The sequence below is a fragment of the Neofelis nebulosa genome, chromosome 7 (genome assembly GCF_028018385.1).
Source record: "Neofelis nebulosa isolate mNeoNeb1 chromosome 7, mNeoNeb1.pri, whole genome shotgun sequence".
NCBI classification, from domain to species: domain Eukaryota; kingdom Metazoa; phylum Chordata; class Mammalia; order Carnivora; family Felidae; genus Neofelis; species Neofelis nebulosa.
In genome coordinates, this window is record NC_080788.1 from 4,415,510 (window position 1) to 4,443,240 (window position 27,731).

Below are 27,731 nucleotides of genomic sequence, written 5' to 3' on the forward strand. Positions count from 1 at the left end.
GGAGAACTCAAAAATCAGAACAAGTTGTGAAAGTTCACTTCTTTGTCCGCCGAGACCTGGGGGGACCTCAAGCCGTGCCTGCCTCCACGCTCGGCCACTTTGCATCCTTCCCAGGCAGAAGAAAACGTCCTGTCATTAAGGAGGAGTGTCTGCTCTTCCCGAGTCACTTGGTCTCTTCTGGCAGCGGAGTCTCAGCTCTGTGACTGTGACCTGCCCTTGTCACAGAGGCTTATCAAAGAAGCCCTCGGATGTCTCCTTTGTTCAGAATGTTTCAAGCCAACTTTTCCCCTTCTCTGTGAAGGGAACGATTAACCACACACGGATAAATTACCATGAAGTGTGGCTGGAGGTCTCGACAAGTGGCAATTAGCTAGCAGAAAGGAACTTGGACCTGAGGGGACAGCTGTGGCCGAGTATTTCTGACTCCACAGAGCAACCACCCACAGTCCTGAGACAGGAATCTGTAATCAAACCCTATAACTAGGCTAGAAAAAGGAACAGCAGCGTGGCTATTTTCATTTCAGAACACTTTCTACGCACGTCTCTCTCTACCCCCCGGAAGGAAAATAGAAACCTTGGTCTCCACTGTTCCCATTATAAGGACCACTTTACACCACGGTCCCAAAAGTCCTACAGGGACACTTTCTACTCTTTAGACAGGCTTTCCAAAAATAATAGCAGCTGTGTCGTCCCAGAGGTAAGCTGGGACTCGGCTGTCCACCCACCCGAGGGGACGTGATAGCGGCCTACTGAACGTTAAAAGGGATTTGCACATTCTGGTAAAAGGAGGAGCTTTGGAAAAGAGACAAAAAGGAAGGAAACCCAAATGTAAAAGTGAGCCACTTGCTAAAGTTTAGATTCTTTCTGGTATCTGACCTTAGATGTCACTGTTCTCTGAGTTTGGCTCTGAGTTTGGTGTCGTTTATCCGAGACAGAAGGAAGCACTTCCTGCCACGAAGGCGGTGACCCAGGGTGGGGTTGCTTGTGCCCTGCGATTGATTCGTCTGAACCCTGACACACACACACACACACACACACACACACACACACACACACACACACACAGAACATTTGCTCTTGACCCATTTTAATTATTTCATCTGTAATTCATGTTTGTATCCTTATGTTCACTTAAGTCTGTGTAGTTGTAAGAACATTGCTCTGTCTGCCACCTTTCTGATTTAAGGGCAGTTGTTTTAAAGTAGGAGATAGTAGTCATTCATTCTTTTGATGTTTTGGTGAGAATGCCTTTGGCTGTAAGTGACAGGGAACTAGTCACAAGGCTGAAACAAATAGAGTTCTTCTTTACACACAGAAGAGAAGTCCTAAGGCAGGCAGTTGCCAGCAGGATGCAGTGGCCCCACGATATTGGGTGTGAGAGCTCTGCATGTTTGTTTCTTTCATTGGCATTTTCCTCATGGTGCTAAGATGGCTTCTCAAGCTCTATCCATCACATCTGCATTCATCGTAAGAGGGGAAGGTAGAAGGTGGTGCTACAGGAACTTCCCTGTGAGGTCCTTTGGCAGACTTCTCCTTGGGTCCAACTGTCAGTCCCTGGGCCACCTTCCCACAGGGGGAAAAAAAAAAAAAAGAAGAAGAAGTAGGTCACTATGGCCAGCTCGGAGTGGTTCTCATTCTCTCTCACCTTGGAAATTTCCTGCTCCAGTCAAATTTGAGATTTTGTTAAGCCAAGAGAAAACAAGAAATGGATTTTTTTTTTTTTAATTTTTTATTTTATTTTTTTTTTTTTTGGGACAGAGAGAGACATAGCATGAACGGGGGAGGGGCAGAGAGAGAGGGAGACACAGAATCGGAAACAGGCTCCAGGCTCTGAGCCATCAGCCCAGAGCCTGACGCGGGGCTCGAACTCATGGACTGCGAGATCGTGACCTGGCTGAAGTCGGACGCTTAACCGACTGCGCCACCCAGGCGCCCCAAGAAATGGATTTTGAATGGAGCAAATAGTGTCTGTCACAGAGTCTTCACTGGCCAAGGCCAAAAAAACAAAAAAGCCACAAATAAGATGATCGTCTTTCATTTTCTAGCAGGATAATGATGAAAAAGATGATGATTTTAACTTTTAAAAAACTATTACTGCAAGTTTAATAACTGCAGAAAATGATGAAGCACCTGTGGGTGGCTCAGTCGGTTGAGCCTCCGACTTCGGCTCAGGTCATGATCTCACGGCTCATGAGTTTGAGCCCCGCATCAGGCTCTGTGCTGACAGCTCGGAGCCTGGAGCCTGCTTCGGATTCTGTGTCTCCCTCTCTCTCTCTGCCCCTCTTCCACTTGTGTTCTGTCTCCCTCTCTCTCAAAAATAAATAAACCCTAAAAATTTGTTTTAATTTTAAGGGGCTCCTGGGTGGCTCAGTTGGTTAAGCATCCAACTTCGGCTCAGGTCATGATCTCGCGGTTCGTGGGTTTGAGCACCGCGTCGGGCTCTGTGCTGACAGCTCAGAGCCTGGACCCTGCTTCAGATTCTGGGTCTCCCTCTCTCTCTGCCCCTCCCCCATTCATGCTCTGTCTCTGTCTCTCTCTCTCAAAAATAAATAAAAAAACATTTAAAAAATTTTTAAAAACTGCAGAAAATTATCCTAACAAGTAAAGACGTGAGAATTTGGCATACATTTTAGAAAGCTTTATGCTTTGAATATCCTTTGATCCACTGGTTTCATTAACTGGCTTTTATTCTAAGGAAATAATTATGACTGAGTACAGAGATTGAGCTTTAAGAATTTGACTTGAAATATCATTTATAACGGCAAAAGCAAAAAACCAAGACACCAGCCAAATGTCCAACAGTAAGAAATTAGGTGAAATACATTCCAGTATATCCTTCAGGGCAAGATACTGCATAGCAATTCACATGCGGTAATAGAAAAGCATATAATTGCATGGGAATATTAATGTCCTGTTAATTTCAAAAGTGGCTATAAAACGAGGTGTACCATATCATTCTGTTTCAAAGATAAATGTGTATAATGGATGCATACATAGAGATAGGAAAATATTGGAAGTTTATGTGGTGGTGGGACCATAGGTTTGAAGAATATTTTTTTCTAAACTGTACTTTCTACATTCAGAAGCTTGTGCTTTTTTTTTTTTTTTTAAATGTTTATCTTAGGGAGAGATTGAGCGTGAGCAGGGGAGGGGGAGAGAGGGAGACAGAATCCGAAGCAGGCTCCAGCCTCTGAGCTGTCAGCGCAGAGCCCGACACAGGGCGCGAACTCATAAACCGTGAGATCATGAGTTGAGCCGAAGTCGGATGCTCAACTGACTGAGCCACCCAGGTGCCCTGCGTGTTCTTTTTTATAGTAAGGGGGAATGTTAGAAAACTTAAGCCTTGGAGATAAGATTTTTCACCGGTGGACAATCCCCTGGCTCCTTGGTTGCTTCTAAGTTTCCATTATTGTAGATAATGCTAGGATTAACATCTTTCTATTGAGGCCTTTTTTTTTTTTTTTTCACGTTCTCAGTTATTTTCATAGAGTAGTTTCCCTGAAGTGATATCACTTAGGTCAAGGGGTATGAACGCTGTTTTCACTGATGATCTGGAAATGTCTTGCCCGCCCTGGGTATTGTAACTGTATTTACTGTTTGCTAATTTAGCAAGCAAAGAATAGTACCTCATTATTTTGATTGGCATTTCCAGTGGGACTGAACAATTGTTTTTATCAATTGCTTACTTACTGTGTTTTATATTTGTGCATTTTGCTGTTTATCTACTGGGCTTTTCACGTTTTCCTTTTCAGTGTGTACAAACTTCCTCTACTAAAGATAATGGCCCCTTCTCTGTGGTACCAGCCTAGCAACGGATATTCCCCCCCAGGCATTTGTTTCCCTTCTGATTTAGTTTTTCTTCCCCTTTTCTGCTGCAAAGCTTTCACCTGTTTTTTTAGACAAATCTCTTCTATGATTCTCTTTTATTTCTTCCAAGTTGAGAACATTACCTTCTTACCCCTCAAGCAGAAGTTTGGTGAACGTTCAATTCTGTTTGCATCCAGATTTTTAAAAAATATCCCGACCCCGTTACCTCACTGATCATGTATCATGCCACTTGTTTGTAGTAAAGGTTTAAATTCATTTCCCCTGTTTACTAATGTTGTGTCACTCCATCCATGTGGGGTAACCTTACCTATCAGTGTATCGATTCCTCGTTTGTCACAAGATGATGTTTATATAAGAGGTAGGGCCTGTTTCCCTCACGCGGCTACTGATAACGCATCTTTTAAGGTGATTATTTATTAAATTTTTTTAAATTTAATGTTTATTTATTTTGAGAGAGAGAGAGACACACACACAGAGTGTGAGCAGGGGAGGGGCAGACAGAGAGGGAGACACAGAATCTGAAGCAGGCTCCAGGCTCTGAGCTGTCAGTCAGCACAGAACCCGATATGGGGCTCAAACCCACGAGCCGCAAGATCATGAGCTGAGCCGAAGTCAGACGCCTAACCGACTGAGCCATCCAGGCACCCCCCCGACAATGATTATTTGTTCCAAATTGATCCTATAGGACTTATCCTACTTGGTTGCATTTTAGGCTTACTTTGTGAAATTTCCTTTTTTATTCTCACCCATTTGAATGTAAAACAAAATCCTCCAAAAACTCAGAGTTTCTCTGAGGACAGAAACCAAATCTTAGGTATTTCAGTGTCCCCGGCACAGTCCCAAGTACATAGAGATCACCACTTCCTAGTTCTGAATGAATGAATTCACCCTGTTTTGGCACTCTTTTACGAACGTTCATGGTTTCAAGGCTCTCACTTTTATTTTACTTGAAGAAACTAGTCAGATGGAGGCCAGCGATGCCACAGTTCCCTGTTTGAACCCCTGTCACATGCCCAGCAAAGCCCTGTCCTTTTTCTCCAGTGATCCACGGGGGTAGTGTTATTGCCCACATTTTATAGATGAGGAAACCGAGGTTCAGAGTGGCTCATTTCCCTGCATTTGAAAGGCTGATGAGGGTCGGAACTGAGCAGCTCACCCAAGCTAGCAGTTAAGCAGGTAAGTCTTAGGACACTGTAGTGTCCAGTGCTGGTGTCAGATGGCCTGTGTTCAGTCTCAGGGTGACCTTGGCGGTTACGAAACCCATGTGTCCCCGTGTGGATACTGAGCACCTAAGGGTCGCTGGGAGTGCACGGCCAGACGAGACATTCCAGTGGCTCTCCTCTTATCTCTGTGAAGCCAAGAATAGGTGTCCTTCTTTTTCTTTTTCTGAGATGTTCTAGGCTGTTATTATTATTTTTTTTTAATTTTTAATGTTTATTTACTTTTGAGAGAGAGAGAGTACAAGTAGGGGAGGGGCAGAGAGAGAAGGAGACACAGAATCTGAAGCAGGTTCCAGGCTCTGAGCTGTCAGCACAGAGCCCAAGAAGGGGCTCCAACTCATGAACCTCGAGATCATGACCTGAGCTGAAGCTGGACGCTCAACTGACTGAGCCCCCCCCCAGGCGCCCCTGGCTGTTGTTATTTATAACGGCACCCTCATCCCGCAGTCCCTTTGAGGTTGTGTGTTTTGGTGTATGTGTTCGTGCCCTCCCTTTTATAACTGAGAAGGAGAGCCGCCCATCAGTGTAGCAGAGGAGAGCTGTAAAATCGGGACTGGCCAGGGGCTCCCTACTCCATATCTGACATTCTGTCCCTCAAGCCTCATCTTTGCCTTAAAGGTCCCCGTGGCCTGTTTTGAGTTGAAGCTTGTAGAAGTAATTTTTTAAAGGCTTTTTTTTTTAATGTTTCTTTATTTTTGAGAGAGAGACAGTGTGTGGGCAGGGGAGGGGCAGAGAAAGAGGGAGACACAGGACCCGAAGCAGGCTCCAGGCTCTGAGCTGTCAGCACGGAGCCCGACGCGGGGCTCGAACTCACGGACCGCGAGATCATGACCTGAGCCGAAGTCGGACGCTTAACCGACTGAGCTACCCAGGCGCCCCAGTAATTTTCTTTTAAAGAGGGAGTGTGTACAACCGTGTTTTACATCTTAAGGTAATGGAGCTTCTCTCTGCAAGTGGAAAACCTAATCAGTTAAGTATTCAGCAACTGCTTTGGGCAAGACTCTTGGCATTCTTGTTGGCACAGGAAGGTAACTGGGTGTGTGGAAGACAGATCTGCGTCCAAGTTCAGGTTTATCATAACTAGCCATGTGACCCCGGGCTTTAACCAGCCTCCCTAAGGCTGCATTTTCTCATCGGGACACTGTAGAGCTATCCCGTCGTACAGAATGGTGCGGAGGAACCAAAAGAGAGAACGTGTGTTAAGAAGCCATTACACTCCTTCACATATAGTTGTGGTTGTGCTCAGGGCCCAGGGGAAGTGGGGGGTAAGTACGCCTACCCAAGGCAGCGACTGTGGGACCACTGAGGGGCCGCCATGTTGGGTGTCAGGGGACAAAGAAAGAAGCCGCCACTGGAATGGAAGCTTTGCGCCTTAGGCTGAGAGTCTCCAAGAGCAGAGCTAAGGTCTTCACCAGTTAGGGATGTTAGAGACAGAGCGAATGGAGGCCCCAAACTCGTCCAGAAGTGACTTGTTCTGTCAAAGCCTAGAAGAACTTTATATACTGACTTGGTTGCCACTGACTTCTGTTACTCAGCCCTTGGCCTCCTGGGAGGCAGAGCGGTTTCTGGTAGCTGCACCAGATATCTGAGTATATCTGAGTATCTGAGTATATGAGTATATCTGAGTATATGAGGATATGAGGATATATGAGTATATGAGGATATATGAGTATATCTGAGTATATGAGTATATCTGAGTATATGAGTGTATATGAGTATATGAGTGTATATGAGTATATGAGTATATCTGAGTATATGAGTATATCTGAATATGAGTATATGAGGATATCTGAGTATATGAGGATATCTGAGTATATGAGGATATCTGAGTATATGAGGATATGAGTATATCTGAGTATATGAGGATATCTGAGTATATGAGGATATCTGAGTATATGAGTGTATATGAGTATATCTGAATATCTGAGTATATGAGTATATCTGAGTATATGAGGATATCTGAGTATATGAGGATATGGGTATATCTGAGTATATGAGTGTATATGAGTATATGAGTGTATCTGAGTATATGAGTGTATCTGAATATATGAGTATATGAGGATATCTGAGTATATGAGGATATATGAGTATATCTGAGTATATGAGTATATCTGAATATAGCAGTATATGAGTATATATGAGTATATGAGTATCTGAGTATATCTGAGTATATGAGTATATATGAGGATATGAGGATATCTGAGTATATGAGTGTATATATGAGTATATCTGAGTATATGAGTATATCTGAATATATGAGTATATCTGAGTATATGAGGATATCTGAGTATATGAGGATATCTGAGTATATGAGGATATGAGGATATCTGAGTATATGAGTATATATGAGGATATGAGGATATCTGAGTATATGAGTGTATATATGAGTATATCTGAGTATGAGTATATGAGTATATCTGAATATATGAGTATATATGAGGATATGAGGGTATCTGAGTATATGAGTGTATATATGAGTATATCTGAGTATATGAGTATATCTGAATATATGAGTATATGAGTATATCTGAGTATATGAGGATATCTGAGTATATGAGAATATGAGTATATCTGAGTATATGAGTATATCTGAGGATATGAGGATATCTGAGTATATGAGTGTATATATGAGTATATCTGAGTATATGAGTATATCTGAGTATATGAATATATCTGAGTATATGAGTATATCTGAGTATATGAGTATACATACCTCAGTGCCCAGCTTCCTGCAGGGCCCAGCTCACACACAGTGGCGGGGGGCGGGGGGAGGGGTACCTATTCACCGAAGGGCTGAGTGCTGCTTGGACCATGTGTTATTGACCGAATGAGCATGACGCTGGCTAATGACATTTCCAGTCTAGTTTAAAAACAGCTTCCCGTGAGACAAGGGGCAGAGACAAGACAGAGACAAGAAAGGATCCGTGAGAAAGAGTGCCCATTTGGTTTGGTAGCCTGGCAGAACATCGGCCTGCTTGTAGGGAGAGAGGCGTCCCCCTCCTTACTGAGTGCGGCACGGGCGAGACCCGGCAGGGCTGTCTGTTGGGAACAGTTTTCTTCACATCACATTTGACTTTTAATGGATACTGGACAAAAGCACATAAAATGATGCGTTTCGAAAATAGAATCTTTGAGGGGTGCCTGGGTGGCTCGGTCCCTTAGGCGTCCGACTTCATTCAGCTCAGGTCATGATCTCCTGGTTCGTGAGTTCGAGCCCCGCGTCGGGCTCTGTGCTGACAGCTCAGAGCCTGGAGCCTGCTTCGGAGTCTGTGTCTCCCTCACTCTCTGCCCCTCCCCCACTCATGCTCACTCGCTCTCAAAAATAAATAACCACTAAAAAGATTAAAAAATTGAATCTTTTAACGTCTTAATAGGATTGAAAGGTCTTTATGGTGCCTACACAAAATCTCTTCTGGGATAACGCTTATATTCTGAGGGATGCCCCACCTAGTTGGGTAAGTGCAGGAGGCGGCCAGATGGGGCAGGATGCCCCCAGACACTCACTGCAGTTCCTCGCAGAGTATCCGCTCATTGGTCTAGCAGAAGAGAGCTGTGCCTTTCTCAGGCTCCACTAGCACCTTGGACATGATTTGTTTTTCAAGTGGCCAGAGGGCGTGTGAGTCTGGAACCCAGAGTTCATTCATTCACTGAACAAACTGATTTGTGCCTGCTCTCTGCAGGTGCTGGGTAGGTGCTAAGAGAAAGGCATGGACCCTACCATCAAGGAGTTCTGGCATGATGTTTTGACTTTAAGAGTCCCCTAAGAGGAAGCAGGGAGGGGAGGGCTTTGTCTCAGGCTGGACCTCACATGGTTTTTTTTTTTCTTTTTTTAATGTTTATTTTTGAGAGACAGAGCACGAGCGGGGGAGGGGCAGAGAGAGAGGGAGACACAGAATCCAAAGCAGGCTCCAGGCTCTGAGGTGTCAGCACAGAGCCCGACTCAGGGCTCAAACTCACAAACCGTAAGATCATGCATGACCTGAACCGAAGTCGGATGGATGCTTAACCAGCTGAGCCACCCAGGCGCCCCTGGACCTCACATGTTTTAAACAAGTAATGTGATTTTCCTCTGATTGCTCTGGGATGGTTAAACATGAAGCCCTGTGGCTGGGCTTTATTTATGGTCCTGCGGGAGCAACATCGGCCAGCACAGAAGGGCTGTCCTTTCCTGCTTCAGCCAGGGTGCTTTGTTCACAGTGTCTGTCATCTGGCAAGGTTTTCCCAAGCGGCCCACTGCTGCCTGTGTTGTAAACATGCTCCCAGAGTAGCCTGTGCTCCGAAATTAACGTGTTCTCAGCAAAAGCCTCCTCGCAGCCTTGCAACTTGCTAGCTCTTTGTGTTTTGCAGCAAGCACGTTTAGCTCTCTCTTGCTTTGTAATGCCAGCTTTATCACAGAACGTTCTCTGCTTGAACAATGTATTTGCTAATTAAAATCAGTTGCCTTGTCAGTGACTATAAGCCAGTGATTGATTTGATTGCTCTGGCATTGTAAGAAATTTATTATGAAAATATTAAAACATTTTTTAAAAGTAGAGAGCATAGGATAAAAAACACCATATACACGTCACCAGACTTAACCCTTGTTTTGCCACATTTCTTCATCGATTAAAAAAAATTTTTTTTAATGTTTATTTTTGAGAGAGAGAGAGACAGAGACAGAGTGTGAACAGGGGAGGAGCAGAGAGAGGGAGACACAGAATCTGAAGCGGGCTCCAGGCCCCGAGCCGTTAGCACAGAGCCCAACGCGGGGCTTGAGCCCACAGACTGCGAGATCGTGACCTGAGCTGAATTTGGACGCTTAGCCGACTGAGCCAGCCAGGCGCCCCCTTCATCTATATTATTGTTGCTGAAGTACGTTGCAGACATCCAGACATTTTAGGATTTATCTCTAAAAAAATAATGACATCTTCCTTCATAACCATGACATCACGGGCATTTCTAGTAAAATGAGTAATTCCTTGATGTCATTTAAATCCAGTCTCCGTTCCCGTTTCTTCATTTGCCTCCCTGTAAGTCTTCCACGGATGCACCATGTTGACTTTTGCTGTTTTTTGCATTTTGCTGTTTTACGTCTTAAAGTTTTAAAGTCTAGACCGGTTCCTTCTCCCCAACTCACTGGATCTTCTTCTTCGTTTCCATCATATCGTACAAGTTCTTGGACCTTTCAGGTCTTTTGATAGAGGTGAAGTTTTTCATGGACTCCTTCTGTGGTACAGCTACATTTTATTTTCTTGCATTTGTATTAGTTACTTTTAACTGGAGGTGTTTGCTCTTAATACTTCAGTATTAACGTTTATTTTTGAGAGAGCGTGTGTGAGCCTGAGCAAGGGAGGAGCAGAGAGGAAGATATAGAATTGGAAGCAGGCTCCAGGCTCTGAGCTGTCAACACGGAGCCCGACGCGGGGCTTGAACCCACAGACCGCGAGATCGTGACCTGAGCCAAAGTCATATGTAGCCCGACGCGGGGCTTGAACCCACAGACTGCGAGATCATGACCTGAGCCAAAGTCATATATGCTTAACCAACTGAGCCACCCAAGTGTCCCAATACTTCAGTATTAAACTGGCTTCAGCAGCTTAGAAAATGATTCCGATCTGACCTAGGCCGGGAGTTTACTGGAAGAGGCGTTCCTTGTATCATTTCTTTTTAGTCTTGAATAAAATTATTCTTCTGGATTTATACAGATTTTATTGACTTGAAATGAGTGCAAAGTCCCGAAGGTGGGTCCTGGAGACCAGCTGTGTGTAAGGTTGAGAACAACCTCAGTAACTCCTGTTCACGTTCAGTTTGCAGAGAAATTCCAGGAGGTGAAAGAAGCCGCCAGACTAGCCAGAGACAAGTCCCAGGAGAAAACGGAGACTTCGAGCAATCATTCCCAAGTAAGTGATTTGTCCACAAAATAAATCTGAGTGTGATCAGTAATTGAGCTTCTTTGTTCCTTGTCACTTGTGACGAGAAGTAGGGACTTCCAGCATTAGGGGCGTCGTGAAGGCTTTTTCCAGTCTTAGCCTGCTCGCACTGAGGTGTGAGGACGTGTTTCTCTGAGAGTCTTGAATTTTCCAGATGTGCTGATGTATTTTTGACGGAAAGCACTAGATGAGGTTAGAATTACCGCATGCCTCTGGCCCCTAAAAAGCATTCTTTGTCATTGTGTTTAAATACCAGAGGCAAAGCAGTGTGTTTCCCTTCAGTGCTGGGGGGCGAGTCTGCGTGAACGATGTGCAGTGACAATACCGGTGGGTACCTCGTGCCCACAAGAGAGAAAACTTGGCTGATGGCAGAGAACCCTTGTCTTTGCTTCTCTGTTTTAACAAAGTCAGATGGGAGATGATATTCCAACGGCTCTGGTTTAGCAAAGGAGATACGGCTTTGCCAGAAATTGAGTAGTCTGTCTACTTAAAAGTGTGACGATTGGGGCGCCTGGGTGCCTCAGTCGGTTGAGCGTCTGACTTCGGCTCAGGTCATGCTCTCGCGGTTCGTGGGTTCGAGCCCCATGTTGTGCTCTGGGCTGACAGCTCAGAGCCTGGAGCCTGCTTCGGATTCTGGGTCTCCCTCTCTCTCTGCCCCTCCCCCCCCCAAATAAATGAAAACATTTAAAAAATGTCTAGTTCCTGAGGTCTAGTTTGGTGTATATAATGGTGGGTGGAAGCCTTGATCTCGTGGTAAGGTTATGTGCACAGAGACGGGGAGAGGGAGACGTCAGGGGCAGGATTCGGGGTTCGGAACAAGCACGATGCAACAGCCAACACAGCCGGGAGTCTGCCTGGCTGGGAGCAAGGTGCCCTGTGAGAGGAATTGGAGCTGCACTTGGTGATCCTGCAAAAGACCTGGAATTCTTGACTTGCAGTTTATTATTTGTTGTCTACTTATTGTTGGGTTGTTGTGGTAGACATTGGAGGTGTTCCCTGTTTCTCTGGAATTGATGTGAGGGTTGTACTCACACGGGGAGGAAGTCAGGGAGCCACAGACGGTCGGTGGATTGGTGAGGGCACAGCTGCAGTGGTGAGGAGGAAGGGAGGGATGTTGAGGACAGCCTGTAGGAAGAGAACCAGGGGACTGGGCATCTTGAGCTGTCAAGACTGACATTCTAGACTTGACCGTCAGCCTCGAAGAAGTAATAGCTGAAGGCTTGGCCTTTCCAACAAGCCGTGGGGAGAGGAGGGCAAAGCTGGAGCCTTGTTAAGTTTGCCCAGCTATGGGAAGGGGCCCAGTGAGGAAGACAGAGGAGAAATCTCCCCGTTACTGACCCGAGGCAGGCGCGTGCAGAGTGAGTCTGTGCTGCAGAGCGGAGGGCCCCGGGTTTGGCCACCGTGGTGACTGACCCTCAGGACCGGGATTTCCCAGCGCCGGTCCCGGCTCATCGTATGAAAGATGCCCCGTGTGAATTCATGGAAATGAATGCGTATTAGACTTCAGGTGGGCAAGAACTTTCCTGACTCTTTCTGAATAATCTTTAATGTAATCTGAGTGATCCTGTTAATTTCATATACTGATTACCATAAGTAACCACTGAGCACCTATGAAATTGGACCCCTGAAATGAAATTGGACCCCCCAAATGGTCCACAATCTAGAGTTTCTAATATACAATCTTTTTCTGGATACCACATATTATAGCTATACCTTTAAACTTTAATATCAGAATTTCTTTATATAAGTGTTTTATTTTAATCTTTGTTTCCCCCCCCCCCCCACAAAAGGTATTTTAAACCTTAAATCATGTATACCCATCAGATGCTATGTTATGTGTATGTATTAATTACCTATCAGGGTTTTGTTGTTTTTTTTTTTTTATCTCTAAGGTTTAGTTTTTATTTATCCTTCTTGATGTGCCCCCAGATGTAGAGACCACTGTACATTTTTTCTTTTCATTTTTATTAGAAGTCATACAGTTGCTTGCTTTCCTGAATCTCCTGGGGAATGAACACTTTGGCCCAGTGTTCCAGATATTTGAAGATTTTAAACATTTAATAGGGGTTTCATCCTGACCGTGAAGGCAATATATATTTATTGTAAAAATCAAAACATTGCCATTCTCTAAAGAATAGAGTCCGCACCACACAAAGATACGTGTTAAATATCTAGTATATATTTATATTGTTCTTTTTAACCTTTTTTACTTTATGTTTCGTGATCGTTCCCCTGTGTTTTCAAATATCCCTTTTCAAAACTATCTTAATGGCTAGACAACATTCTAGTATTTGTCTGTATCACACGTTACTCCATTAACCTCTACTTTGGGACACCTACGTGGTTTCTGATTTTTCATGAATACAAATGACACTGTGATGAACGTCCTCGCACATCTTTGTGCGTTTGATCATTTCTGCAAGATAAATTCTTGGACTGGAAGTACTGGGTTAAAAGGCAGGGACATTTTAAAAGGTTTTGATAAATACTGCAGACTTAGCCCACAGAAGTGGATGCTTCTCACTACCCCCAGCAGTGACTGAGAGCGAGTTTTCCTCCCACACCCTCACCAGCAAAGCTTTGTTGACTTGACAGAAGAAAAATATATTCTCTTGGCCTTTTCTCATTTTGTATTTCTTTACCAGTGAGATTAAGTATTTTTTGTGTTTATTGATTCTATGCATTTCTTCTTCTGTAAGTGTCAGTTATGTATTTTTTCCTTTTTTTTTTTTTTAAGTTTATTTGTTTATTTTGAGAGAGAGAGAGAGCATGAGCAGGGGAGGGGCAGAGGGGAAGGGGGAGAGAGTCCCAAGCAGGTATGATCTGCTGAGAGCGACGAGCCCGATGCGGGGCTCCAACTCACAAACTGTGAGATCATGATGTGAGCCGAAATTCAGAGTTGGACGCTCGACTGAGCCACCCAGGCGCTCCTTTTTTTCCTTTTTTAAAAAACATAAAAGTGTCAATCTTTTAGCATAGATTTCTAGGAATTTTATTTTTTTAACGTGGACGTTTTTGAACCTCTTCACAGCTTGGCAGAATTGTAAAATGAACCTCCATGGGACGCATAGGTCAGCTTTAACGATTAAGAATTTATGACCTGTTGTTTCATCCGTCCCCCCACCCCGGACCCTCCTCTCCCCCTAAATTTTAAAGCAAATCCCAGAGATCATTTCATCCGTATATATGTCAGTACGTGGCTCTAGAAGACAAGGCCTCTGAGGGTTTTCCAGCACAAGAAAAGTATTAACATCTTGTTTTTCATATATGCAAATGTTCAGCAGCAGATATGTTCCCACGTTTCTTGTGTGCATTTTAATTTTGTTTATGGCACTTTTTTTTTTTTTTTTTAAGAGAGAGAGCAGAAATTTAAAGTCAGATGTACACATCATTCCCTTTCGGGTTCCTGCCTTTGCCTTTATGCTTATTGGAGGCTAAATAAGGTCTTATCCTAGACCAGATGAGATGTCACCCACAGTTGGTAGGACTTGTTACCCAAAGCAGCTCAGAATATTCATATTCATAATAATGCTGACAGCAGTGGAGGCCACAGCCACATCCGAGTCCTGCATGTTTAAGGAGTGTTGGTCTCTCTGTGGCCCCAGGGGGTTTTAAGTTCTAGCTTCTAATACTTTCTCCTCATTCCCTCTTTCTTGTTCCTTGTTGTGAATCCCTCCCCCTGTTTTCGTCTGTGGCTTCTGTGTTAAATAAGGGAGCCCCGGTGTCCAAGCTTGTTAGGTTTATGTGTAAAGTTGAGTAAGTGATCCTGAGTCAGGGCCCCCGGTGGACTCTTTTTCTCTGTAAAGTGCACAGACTTTCTGAGCTTCCAGGAAACTCCTCTGGGCCTTTTCCTTTGTTCTTTTTTTTTTTTTTTTTTTTTTAGTGTTTATTTATTTATTTCAAGAGAGAAAGAGTGCAAATGGGGGAGGGGTAGACAGAAAGAGGGAGAGAGAGAGGGAGAGAATCTCAAGTAGGCTCTGCACTGTCAGCACAGAGCCCGATGCAGGGCTTGAACTCACAAAGCCACAAGATCATGACCTGAGCCGAAATCAAGAGTCAGATGCTCAGCTCGACCCACTGAGCCGCTCAGGCGCCCCTTCCTTTGTTCTTGATATCTTTCCACGTGCTAGTCTTTGCCGCATCCCGGTCTGATGACTTGCTTCTCCCCTGCTCACTAACACGCTTTCTCGTTATGCCCGATTTGCTGCTACTGTGAACAGTAATGTGTGAAGGGAATTCACTTTGGCCAGGAATCTGGGTGTGAAAGCCCGTCTTCTACTCAGGCATCCAGCGTCAACGGGACGGACGATGAAAAGGCCTCTCACGTGGGTCCTGCTGACACGCACCTGAAGTCTGAGAACGACAAGCTGAAGATTGCTTTGACGCAGAGGTAAGGGTGTTTGAAATCCAGACGCTATTTTCTCCCGGCTCAGTGCCTCCCTGCAGCCTTTCCTGCTGGGCAGGGCTTCCTGAGGAGACGGGGTCCTGCTCAGAGTGTCTGGTCTTGTCTCTGGGCCAAAGGAAGGCCAGCTGGCTCTGTGGCTGTTCTCCGTCTGGCTGACCAGACTGGTGTCAGTTCATGTGGGTGAGTGTGCAAGTGTGTGTGTGTGTGTGTGTGTGTGTGTGTGTGTGTGTGTGTGTGTCTGCTTACGGTGAGAGCACAGAGAACATGAAAAAGGTGTGTGTGAGTGTGACAGAGTTGTGTGCCTGTGCTTGTATGTGTTTTTTTTCATGGTTTTTTTTGTGGTTTTTTTTTTTTTTTTTTTTTTACATTTTTTAAATGTTTACTTAGTTTTAAGAGAAAGAGACAGGGTGTGAGTGGGGGAGACAGAGAGGGAGACACAGAATCCGAAGCAGGCTCCAGGCTCCGAGCTGTCAGCACAGAGCCCGACTCGGGGCTTGAACCCACAAAGCATGAGATAATGACCTGAGCAAAAGTCAGACGCTCAACCAACTGAACCACCCAGGCTCCCCTCTTTAATTTTTTTTTTTTAACGTTTGTTTATTTTTGAGAGAGACAGAGTGAGTGGGGGAGGACAGAGGGAGAGGGAGACACAGAATTTGAAGCAGGTTCCAGGCTCTGAGCTGTCAGCACAGAGCCCAGTGCGGGACTAGAACTCACAAACCTTGAGATCGTGACCTTAGCTGAAGTCTGACACTCAACCGACTGAGCCACCCAGATGCCCCCGTTTTGTTTTCTAAGGACCCAAGTTTATCATTTACTTGTATATAAGATTGCATCTTGAACACTCAAGAAAAACCTGTGAAAATCTAACAAACTATGAAAAACTATGAAAAATAATATAACATCTCACAAAAATCAATAGCTTCTCTATAGACAAACATCACATAGAAAATATGTATTTGAAGAAGAGATTTCCTTTAACAATAGGAGCTAGAACCATAAATTACACGAGCCAGAATCATAAAATACAGAAAACTTCAGAAAATACAATATCTCTGTAAAGAAAGCTTTAAAATGATTTTGAGGACTACAAATGAATAATTAAAAAATATATTTTCTGTTGGAAAGTAGTAGGAAGCCTTGATATTTTAAAAAGAATCAATTTCCAGGGTGCCTGGATGGCTCAGTCGGTTGAGCATCCGACTTCAGTTCAGGTCATGATCTCACAGCTCGTGAGTTCGTGCCTCGCATCAGGCTCTGTGCCGACAGCTCAGAGCCTGGAGCCTGCTTCTGCTTCTGTGTCTCCCTCTTTCTCCGCCCCTAACTCACTTGCATTCTGTCTCTGTCTCTCTCAAAAATAAATAAATAGATAGATAGATAGATAGATAGATAGATAGATAGATAGATAGAAAGAAAGAAAGAAAGAAAGAATCAATTTCCCCTAAACTGATGTATAAATTATTTAACACAATCCCCATAATAATATCAACATGACTTTAATTTGTAATGACTACACAGGCTATGTGTATGTTTTTGTATCTTGAGATGGCCCTTTTCCGGAAGGCTGGGCTGATCTGACCCTGTGAGCATATTCAGAGCTGCTATCCTTGGGAATCATCCCGTTCCCCCGGCGGGGGGTCTGGCCAGCTTCCCCCAACCTTCCTGTGGCTGAGAAGGTGCTCTCCTCAGACTTGCCCCCATTAAAAAGCTGGGTCATATGAACTCCATTTTACAGATGAGGAAACTTAGTCCCAGGTGGTAAAAAGTGAGTCCTTGCCTGAGGTCCCACAGCTAGTAAATTTTTCCATCATACCACCTGCTTTTCACTCTTTTGTGGTTTTAACACAGCGCTGCCTGGATGAAAACGTTTCACCCCTAAAAATAAATGTTTTTAAATCCCTACTTAATGAACAAGTGAATTATAGGAAGAGAGCATGAAACCATTTCTCTAAATCAGCTTACATTCTAGATCATTACTGATCATTAATCAGATTATATTTTACCTTTTTTTTTTTTTTTTTTTTTGCTATGGTGTTTGAAAGCTTATCTTTTCCAGTGAAGTTCCTAGATCCTTGAGACTGGGATGAAAGGTGACACAGATTATTGAGATGCAGTCCTATTTACTTACTGGAAAAAAAAAAAACCTCCCCCCCCCCCCCGCCCCCGTCAAAAAGGATTTAGAGACAGAAGTGACAGAAGTCTGGTTGTTCAGCCAGGCAGGATTGATAAGAATCCCAGGCTTGCCCTATGTGTCCTGTGCGGCTCAGCCCTCGGGGCACCCACGACACCCTGCGCTGGGCTCCAAAGCCAGGAGACAGAGGAACATGAAAGCCAACAGTACCTGAGGGGAACCTGATTCCAGTTTGCTTCTGGTTTTTTTTGTTGTTTTTTTTTTTTAAATGTTTATTTTTGAGAGGGAGAGACAGAGCGCAAGTGGGGGAGCAGCAAAGAGAGAGAGAGACAGAATCCGGAGCAGGCTCCAGGCTCCGAGCTGTCAGCACAGAGCCCGATGCGGGGCCCGAACTCGTTGAACCATGACATCATGACCCGAGCCAAAGTCAGATGCTCAACTAACTGAGCCACGCAGGCACCCCCCACCCCAAGTTTGTTTTTTGAAGCTCCTTCAGGGAGCACAGAGGATGAAGGGCAAACACGAGGTTGTTTTGGTCACATGGAGGTGTCCCGCAGACCTGTGGTCGTCCTCTGCCCCTGACGTCAGGTCAGCCTGGGCCCCCTCTCTCACAAGGTCACTGTGTCCTCTGCCCTCTGGTCTCTGGCTCTGGAGTCCTCTTTGGGCTTGGAGGGGACACAGGGGCCTATTATGGCCCGGAGCCAGTGTCTGTCATGACACTCCAGGAAGGGACGGGACGGGACACGACGCAGGGCTCTGGGGCCAGGGCTCAGGAGGGAGCGAGGGGGTCTTCCCCGCACTGCCGGGGTGGCAGGTGGGATGGAGCGGGGCGGAGGGCACACGGCCACCCGGTCACCTCCCGCGTCCCCGCAGCGCCGCCAACGTGAAGAAGTGGGAGGTGGAGCTGCAGACCCTGCGGGAGAGTAACGCCCGGCTGACGGCAGCGCTTCAGGAGTCGGCCGCCAGCGTGGAGCAGTGGAAGCGCCAGTTCTCCCTGTGCCGCGAGGAGAACGATCGGCTCCGGAACAAGGTGGGCGCCGGGACAGCGGCCGTGGACGGGTGGGGGGCTGCTTTGTTAAGTTCAGGACCGGGCCGGGGAGGGGTGGGGGGATCGCACGGAGGCTGGTGTTCACTTGGCTGTCGCTCCCCCGTTGGCCCCCTGCGCGCCCGGCCTGGATGGACCCGCAGAGCCGCCCCCCTGTCTCCCCACCTTCCTTTGGTACGGATGGCGCGGAGCCCTGCCTCGTGTTGTCTTTTTCATTTCGGTGCCGTAAGTGCTGCCGGCCAGGGCGCCAGGCCAAGTGCTGACTCCGCGTTCCCTCCCAAGGCCTGGCCGAGTGGCCTGCCAGAGGGATCGGTGGCCCTTTGCTGCTCTTTCCAAACAGGGAGTCGGTTTCTGTTTGCGTCTGAGTCTCAGACCCAAACCCGGGAGGAGTCCGCTCCCCTCAACGAGAAGCATTGGAAACCTCATCTCCAGGGTGCAAGGTAGAAGTCAGTGGGGTCCCCAGCAGCTCCTGTGGCTGGGGGTTCAGACCCCGAGAGCTGGTGTGCCGGCCACCTCTGAAAGTGTCCTCGTGGTGACCGCCCAGTGCCCTTTGCCTCGAGGCCTGCCGCTTGTTTGCGGGACCCCGTCGGTGTGGGGTTCTGTGTTACCAGCGGGTTGCGTTCCTACCGCGCACGTGCGCTCTGGCCGCTGGGAAGCACTCAGCATCAGACACACAGCAGTGCCAAGGTGGTGAGGCCTTTGCGTCCCTTCTGAGGGGGTCAGGACTGGGAAGGGGAGAAGAATGAACCTCTGGGGACTCGCCAGTTCAGTCTGCACGTCTCCTGTCTCCAGGAGGAGGCTCGCGGGCCAGGCCCTTCCTACCGTGCACCAGTAAGGAAAGGTCACCCTGATTTAAAATGTTGGAAATGTCCCTGTGTCCCATTTGGTGGCCATTGTCCCACAGGGCTGATTGGTTCTCTTCCCTGCTGGCTTAAACCTTTGAGATGAAACAGAATGATTCAGGACCTGATTAAACGATGTACCGATCATTATGGGGAGAAGTAGATAGATTCATGGGACATCCGGCCCCTATACTTGTGAGGAATCCTTTAAAGCAAACCTGAAGTTCCTATCCCTTGGCTGAGAGAGAGAACCGGAAGCCCGGCTCGTCCTGAAGCCAGGTTTGGTGACGGGACTGGGCTCTGCCCGGGGTGAAGGAGGGCAGCCGCCCGGAGTTGCTTCTTAAGACGCGAGGAAAGATGCGAAAGGGGGTTAGTTTGTGGTTCTGTTTGGAAAGACAGCATAAACAGCCGTGGTGACCTTCTGTTTCACCACCGAAGTAACGTGGCATCCCTGCTTTGTTAAAGATTGACGAGCTGGAGGAGCAGTGCAGTGAGATAAACAGAGAGAAGGAGAGGAACACGCAGCTGAAGCAGAGGATCGAGGAGCTGGAGTCCGAAGTGCGGGAGAAGGAGACGGTGAGTGGGCCGGAGGGGCCGTCCATGCCTGGGACACGGCAGGTGTCTGGGGAGCACGTGACTTGCCTGGCAGCTGCCTGGGCATCCGCGGGGGACCGCCCAGAGCTGCATCGAGGCACAAACGCTCAGATCACGGGGCCGACCCTGCCCTGCGCAGCCCCCACACCAGCTGTGTCGCCAGGCCACGGCTCCGACCCGCGGGGGAGCTGGACGCTTACAAAACACTCAGAAACTGTGACAGGTGATGTGCGATCAGGCAGTTGTTTTCGCCCCGGGGCGGGGCGGGGGGGGTTGGCAGGACAGCTGAGGTACCAAACCTCCCAGCCTCAGTTTCCCCATCTGCAAGTTGGGGATCGTAAGAGCACCTGTCTTTTCTGTGGTGGTGTGCAGACTTCACGCGATAACAACACCTAACACACCCGGCCGCGCGTTACGTGCTAACTTCATCCCCGTTGTCGTTACACAGACGGTACGGACTCAGCACAGCTGCCTCCGTCGGCTGCACACGGGTCATGGACGTTCATGAGGGCTTTCTTTTTTTTTTTCTTTTTTTTTTTTAATCTGACTTGCTTTCACGATTTTTTTTCAAACCTCTGTCCCCCGTAGGAGTTGAATGACCTCCGCAAACAAAGTGAAATCATACCTCAGCTCATGTCCGAGTGCGAATACGTCTCTGAGAAGTTAGAGGTAAGGAGGGGCACATCTGCCTTGGCTCCGACTGGAAGGCATTCGTGGGGGCTACCCGTTTCTCCGGGCTCCCCCTTTTCACACCTCCCACAGTAAAGAACAGTGACTTTCTAGTCCTGAAAAGCCGTTGGTAACCGCCTGCCAGATGCCATCTGGGACCCCTCCCCAGGGTGCAGACTCAGCAGTGTTTGCCTTCTGGTTTTTCCACTTCTGCGAAGGTGTGAATAATCATCGTGCGGTGACTGATTCCCGCCCACAGAAGTCTCTGCAGAGTCTTTGGGCGGTGAGGAGCCCGGCAGAAGGGAGGGCGGAGAGTGTAAGACCCCGGTGCTAGCCCACCTTGCCCGTGACCTTGGACTTAACCTTGGGCACCCGCCCCGCACCCCCCCCCCCCCCGGCACTGGCCTCAGGTTCCCGATCCACAGAGAGGGGTTTCCACGTCCCCTTTCACCTCCAAGGGTCCCCCCACTTCAGGAACGACCCCCATATTAGTCGGTGGTTCCTGTACACGTGAGCAGAACACTCCTGATCACGTCCATAAGATGAAGCTCTTACTGGATGTGAAGAGCACAGGCTTACACCTCGTTTAAGGACTCGCAGCCACCAGACCCTTAGGAGCTCAACTGCCCCCTTGGTCACACCACCTGATGCTGGTGCCCAGACAGCTGTGCCTGAGTCTGGCACGGCCCTGACCTTCCTCACGGTCGCCAGAGGCTGGCCCGGGAGCCTCTCCGTAGAGCCAGGGAAACAAGTCACTGGCCCATTGGACCTGCTTCTCTGTCTCAGAATGGAACTAGCATGTGGTCTCTGCTGACCGTTCTGGGACTGGGGCAGAAAACCCCGTGTGCTAGGCCTGCGGGCTTCTTCCCCTGGGCACTCTGTGAGAAGGCCCTCTTGCCTCAGGCTCCCCCAGGCGGGACCCGAGCTCTGCGTCCTGCGTGGAGCCGCCCTTTATCAGCTCAGGTGTTGGTCACACACTCTGCCAGGGAACCATCAGGAAAGGGGGTGCACCGGAGAGCCCCGAGTTCTGTGCTGACGTCAGCAGGCACAGGCGTGCGTGCTGGGGGACTTAGCTAGGGATGCGGGCCCCCTGGGGGGAGGGGGTCTCGGTGACCGGTCCCGGTGTGTCTTCCTTCAGGCGGCAGAGAGAGACAATCAGAACCTGGAGGGCAAGGTGCGGTCCCTCAAGACGGACATTGAGGAGAGTAAGTACCGCCAGCGCCACCTGAAGGTGGAGCTCAAGAGCTTCCTGGAGGTGCTGGACGCGAAGATCGACGGCCTGCACGACTTCCGCCGCGGCCTCTCCAAGCTGGGGGCCGACAGCTAGGGGCTGAGGGCTGGGGCGTCCTCCCGTGTGCGTCGCTCTGTTAGTGCAGGTGTGGTTTGTCGCGCCTCCACACCCGTGGTGCCGTCCACTCTCCCCTCCGGAACACACGCCTCCTCTCGCCTCCCTGACCTCGCGAGGCTGCGGACATCTGGAAGGTTCTGACTCAGGAATCCCGCGCTAGGTCTCCCTTAAACGTTTACGTAGTCAGGGCAGGGATGTTTGTATCTTTCTTAAGGGCTGTTGCGACCATACCAACTGAGCAAAGGATTTTCTATTACAAATAGGAACATGCTTTCCACCTCCTTTTTTTGGAAGAACGTTCAGAGCGTTTGAACGTCCACCAGGCACCCGTGCGCGGGGCATGGGGGTAACGCCTTCCCTCTCGGTAAGAATCGAGATGCTTTAAAGCAGCCGCTTAGTAGAGACTTGTCCGGAGAGAGCAAACAAGTCTGGGGTGGGCTCACAGGCACTGCCTGCACCCACTCTGCCCCCCTTCCACCCACCCCCAGTTCGTAGGGTTGCGACAGTGTTCCTTTCCTGGGTTTTAACTTCTGAGCAGATGACTGTGCTATGGGGACAGCGTGCAGTGAGGGCGCCTAGCACAGTGCCTGGCACAAAGGTGCTTAATAAATATTTGTTTAACTAAACAGATAAACAGAACTTAGTGTTTTAATCGACACCCCTCCCCCCCCCCCCCCCCCCCCCCCCAGCCTCCTGCCAGCAGGGTCCATTGGATCCTGTTGAACAATCCTTCCTTTTGCTGATCTGGGCGAGTATCAGATAGGAATTTGACTCACTGTGTGTGGTCAAGCTTCTGGATGGGCTCGGGTGGCCCTGGGGCAGGGCGGGTGGCCACGGAAGCGGCAGGAGCTGGTCTGAGGCCCCCCAGTGGTCCATTCATGGTGCTCTGTCCCTGGGCCCTTTTGAACTGGGATCACCCTTCTTCTCCAGGCTTGGGATGTAGGCCAGGACCCTGTGTGGGGAAAGAGCTCGCCCAAGCCCACGAGGGAGAGTCCGCTCAGCCTGGCTGAGCCGTGACCTTAGCAACAGGGGAGCCCTGCCTGCCTCCCTTCCTGCTAAGGGAGGGACCAGAGACGTTCAGCTCTCCTCTCTTACAGAGTTTCTCGGCGGGGCCAGGGACATCTGGGTGCCCTGCACGTGCCTTGGCTACAGGCATTTCGAAATGCCTTTCGGGATGTTGGAGGCCTTACTGTCTCCTTGCCTCCCTCTGCCTGCTTTGAGAACCACCAAGAGAGCATCCCCTTCTAGAAAGAGTTTCTAGAACTACCCTCTGGTGAATCTGGATAAACAACAAAACAGCCTGAGGAGGTAGTGGGACACACACACACACACACGCACACGCACACGCACCCTACGGTGAGTCCTGCCACCGAGACTGTCTCTGAGCAGAGAGGTCTTATTTGGGAGGAGGGAAGGCCGGTCGTCTGGAGCACCAAGGCACCTCGGGGCAGTGGGGGGTGGGGGCCTGCAGTCCGAGTGGGGCAGCTTTGCCTGAGCATGCCGGGCTCGTGACGCACGGGCAGTGGCAAGTGTGGGCAGCCCTCTTGGTGACAGGAGGTAGGGTGCTGCCGTCCTGCCCTCCCCAGAGCTCCGGATGGCACAGGACAGTGGGTAGCAGCTCCCTACTGGTCAGGAGACCAGAAAGCCAGGCTGGCCGTGGTTTGGCCCAGCAGTGGCTGAAAGGGGCTTCTTCTCAGGCCAGGTCAGACCACCTGGCTGCAGACTGGCTCTGGGGCTGCCTGGGAGCAGCCGGGATTCCGAGACCTCAGCCTGGAGCCTTCCGATGCCCAGCACTCCCGCGTGTTAGGTCGCTTACTGGTCTGGAAGGGACCCTCTTGACTGACGGGAGCGTGCCCGGGTGACCTGTTCACAGGGAGGTAGAGTTGCCGAAGCCTCTTGTGCGTTGCATCTTGTGTTGGTAGGAGACGTTGGCAGAAGTTGGCACCACGCCCACGATCCCTGCCCAGCCATCCCTGGGGAGTTGGGTGAGGACCCTGAAGGTAGGAGGTGAGGACCCGCAGGTGGCCTCGTGCGTTGCAGCCCAGGAGCTAAGAGCAGGACAGGCTCCTCAGAGGGCGCTGGGTTCAGCAGGGAAAATACAGCAGCCGTACAGAAGCACTAGCCTTGCCCCTCCTTCTGCTTTTCTCGGAAGATCTCAGTGCTTCTTCACCGACTTTATTTCAAAAAAAAAAAAAAAAAAGTCCTGGGGACAACCTGGAGGGTCCGTGAAGACACCGCCTGGTCACTCAGCCCCTGGCACCGTGCGTGTGGGCTCCGTATAATGAAAATGACCTACTCGGTTCGTCCCAGTCTCTGCCTGAGCCGGTGTAACACGTCCTCACTTATGAGGGCGTCAGCTCCACTGATGTCCTGTGCTTGGCATCACGGAAAGCCAGCGTGGGCAGCTCAGCTCGCCCGCCCCCCCCCCCCCCCCCCCCCGCCGGCTCCATGAGCACGTGGCCCCGCCGTGCTGCTGGGACACGCATCGCCAGCCTGCCCTTCGTTTCCAGGTCAGGCCTCCTGATTCCGGCACGTCCAGGGCCGGCTGCCCAAACCCGATTGGCTTTTGTCTGCATCTGTTAAAGCTGGGGTCCAAAGCGGAGGACGTGCAGCGCGGAACCCTGTCATCGTAATGGGCCTGAAAAATAATTTTCCTTCTGAGTAGAGACCCAGTTGGCAAGGGGAGGAGAGGTCTTCCTAGTGACAGGTTGGGGCAGTATGGTCGTGCCGTGAAGGGAGAGCGAGCCAGCATCCACGTGAGACCCGGAATGTGTGTGGCGCGTCAGTCCCACGCCGTCCAGCACGCTGTCACATTAGACCTCAAGTGGGTGAGAGGGTCTCTCAGGGTCATTCCCCACTTTGCAGACAGTGACACGCCTGTCACCCAGCTGGCGATCAGCCCCAGGGGGCGCTGCATCCAACTCTGCCAGACCTCGGTCCCGCCTCTTTCCGGGAGTCTTGCCACTCTTCTCCCTTGGTGACCTTTTGGCGCTAAGAAAACAAATTCTCTTGTGTCCTGATGAGACCACACTGTGGTCATATTTTAACGTGAGCCCACAGCAAGCGATGATTTATAAATGAGCGAACTAGAATTACATTTGCGTTCATTATAGATAGTAAGGTCCATTTGGTAATGACTCTGGCCTTGCCGGGGTCATTCCGAGACACTGCTGGTTACAGTGATGTCCGTGCTCTGAGAGGCCGGATCTAGGAAACACGAACACGTCGAGTTCTTTGTTGATGGCTCTAGTGGAGACAGAGCAGTGGGTGCACAGCAAGCGAGAAGCCCTGAGATGTTAGAGCGAGAGGTAGCGCTCTGGCTGGGAGGTCCCCCATGGGAAACGTGGACTCAGGGAGGACGGAGTATAAGTCGCGTGCTCCCAGAAGCATTGCCATCTTCCCGTTTTAAAGGACTGCTTTTCTGTAGAAGTCAGGGGCAACGCGGGACGAGAGCCAGCCGCGGGGCACGGCAGGGACCGTACCGGGGACCTCATGTGTGGCCAGGTGCACCCTTGGAAGGCAGACTTAGCGTAGGCCTTCGAAAGACGCTGCCCTGTGAGACGGAGCCAGCCCCGCTCTTTGCTGATCCCTGAAAGTGGGCTGTTGTGCCATCGGTCCTTCTAAAAGTTACGATTCTTTCTTTGAAATACCATTGGATTTTGAAGTGCTGACCATTTAAACTAGAAGCTTGTAAATCAATGTCCGTACATATTTTTAAATGATATGCATGGTTTAAGAGGAACCTAATTCTGGGTACATGGTTTCCTCCAAAAGAAAACATTATCTATTCCGGGGGTGGTGGGGTGGCATCATGGAGAGGGAATCCTGTACAGAAATGTATGTTCTTTAAGTGTCTTTTCCATACACCTGCCTCAAGGATTGTTACTCTTTAAATGCCAGCCAGGCAAGAGGGGGACTTTGGTGATAATTTGGTAGCTGGATGGAACATTCTAGTGAACTTAGGAGTGTGTGTGTGTGTGTGTGTTGGGGAAAGAGATGGGAGAAACTACAAAGAACAAGGTTTTAAATGAAAAATACGTACACCTAAGAAAGAATAGCCTTTAATACTCCTGGTGGTGATACTCCGTGTTCTGGAATCTATGAGAAGATGAGTTTCTGGGTCTTTCGTTTCGAATGGGGTTGTACAGTGCCCTGCACTCTCTGATGATGCAGAGCCTTATGAAGAGGGGTCCCCCCCCCCCAGTCACACAGACCCCTGGTGCCCCTGGCCAGAGCCCAGAGAAACCACAGTGGAGGCCAGACTGGTACGTTTTGGCAGGTGGTTGACAGGTCTGATGATACACAGCTGCGGGGCGTGTGTCACTGTTGTTAGGCCGTTGTCCCGCTTCCGGTATCAAGTCCTGACTTGAAATAGTCGTAGCGATGTCTCGTGATGTAGCAGGCCATTAGGCATTTCTTACATCGAATGTAAGAATTTAATCATTAGTATGAAGTGGTCGAGTGGGCTCTCCCAGGAGTACTAGGGTTTGTTTGGATTTTTTTTCCTTTTTAAATGCATTTTTGGTACATGAATAATCTATACATTTTTTTAAAAAAAAGGAAACTACAGATGAGTGAAAAGAGAAAAAATCACCTATCAGACCATCTGATTATAACCACTGTTAACATTTTGATATATATCTTTTCAGACTTTTTTCTGTGCGTTTATGTTTTATTACTTTTTTCATGAAATACAGTTATGTTATACGTACTGTCTTAGCACTTGCTTTTTTCCCTTGTGGCACCGTATCGTGACTCGATTTCTATATCACTAAAGATATAATTCCATCATTTTTAATATCTATAGAGGTTGTCCCTTAGGTTACTTAGGTTTCTGATTTTTTACTGTCACAGTTGATGAAACCCTTCATTCTAACATCTTTGTAAACTTTTCAGAATATTTAGGATGATTTTCTACAGTTGGGCTTGCCAGCTCAACAGCGTGGTGGGCAGTCCACCCACTACTGCCCTGTGCCTCCTCCTGTCCTTCCTGGGCGTGTGGGAGACTACTTTCCAGCCCCCTTAAAGTCACGCGGGGTTCTGTGACATTCTGGCCAGTGAATTGTGAGCAGAAGTGCCAGACCCCCAGGCTGAGACTGTGGGATGCTTTAGCCTCTGTCCCCTCGCCTCAGCACGGGGTGATGTCCCGGAGATGGGGCCTCTGTCCGCCTGGGTCCTTGAATGACTGTGGAAGAGCCCCCGCTCCCCTCAAGACACCCACCCACCTGCATGGACGTGGGGTATGGGTAGACAGTAAACCTTAGGTGTTGTGTGTGCCCCTGGGGTTTCAAGGTTGATTTGTTACTGCGGCATAACATGTGCTATGCTGACTAACAAAACACGGTACGCATGTTTTTAGGACTTTTAATATATATTGCCTCAAATTGCCTTCCAGAAAGACAATACCAAATTAGACTCTTACCAGCAACGTGTGAGAATGTCCTACTCCCCCTTTAACACTGGTGTTACCGTGGGGGCTGGTGGCTAGTTTTGATACGCGTTTTTTCATTAGAGTGTGACCCTCCCTAGCAAAGATATTCACTGGACAATATACTTTTGTACTTTACCTATTCATCCCCTCTGGCCACTTTTCTCATTAACATTGCATGTTAACTATACTAGAATTTTAAAAAAGTAAAAATAAGTAAACTAGGCCAATCAATAAGGAATAAAAATAAAATGAACAAAAAAGGTTAAACCTATGACCCATCTGGAATTTTTTTTACTTAAACTGGGAAAT

The 27,731-nt window shown here is 48.5% G+C and overlaps 1 protein-coding gene across 3 annotated transcripts in view; it reads left to right on the forward strand.

Moving 5' to 3' along the window:
- Positions 1-22,612, forward strand: part of HOMER2 (homer scaffold protein 2) — a 94,106-nt gene extending 71,494 nt beyond the window's left edge. For 2 of the 3 annotated variants that reach the window (XM_058736440.1, XM_058736442.1), the window contains exons 4-9: positions 10,835-10,927; positions 15,208-15,347; positions 18,367-18,523; positions 19,846-19,956; positions 20,563-20,643; positions 21,782-22,612. In XM_058736440.1, coding sequence (XP_058592423.1) covers positions 10,835-10,927; positions 15,208-15,347; positions 18,367-18,523; positions 19,846-19,956; positions 20,563-20,643; positions 21,782-21,970 — 771 coding nt within the window. In that variant the 3' untranslated portion in view covers positions 21,971-22,612. The remainder of the gene's footprint in view (positions 1-10,834; positions 10,928-15,207; positions 15,348-18,366; positions 18,524-19,845; positions 19,957-20,562; positions 20,644-21,781) is intronic. The other variant, XM_058736441.1, reaches the window with a different exon arrangement.
- Positions 22,613-27,731: the final 5,119 nt, after the last annotated feature.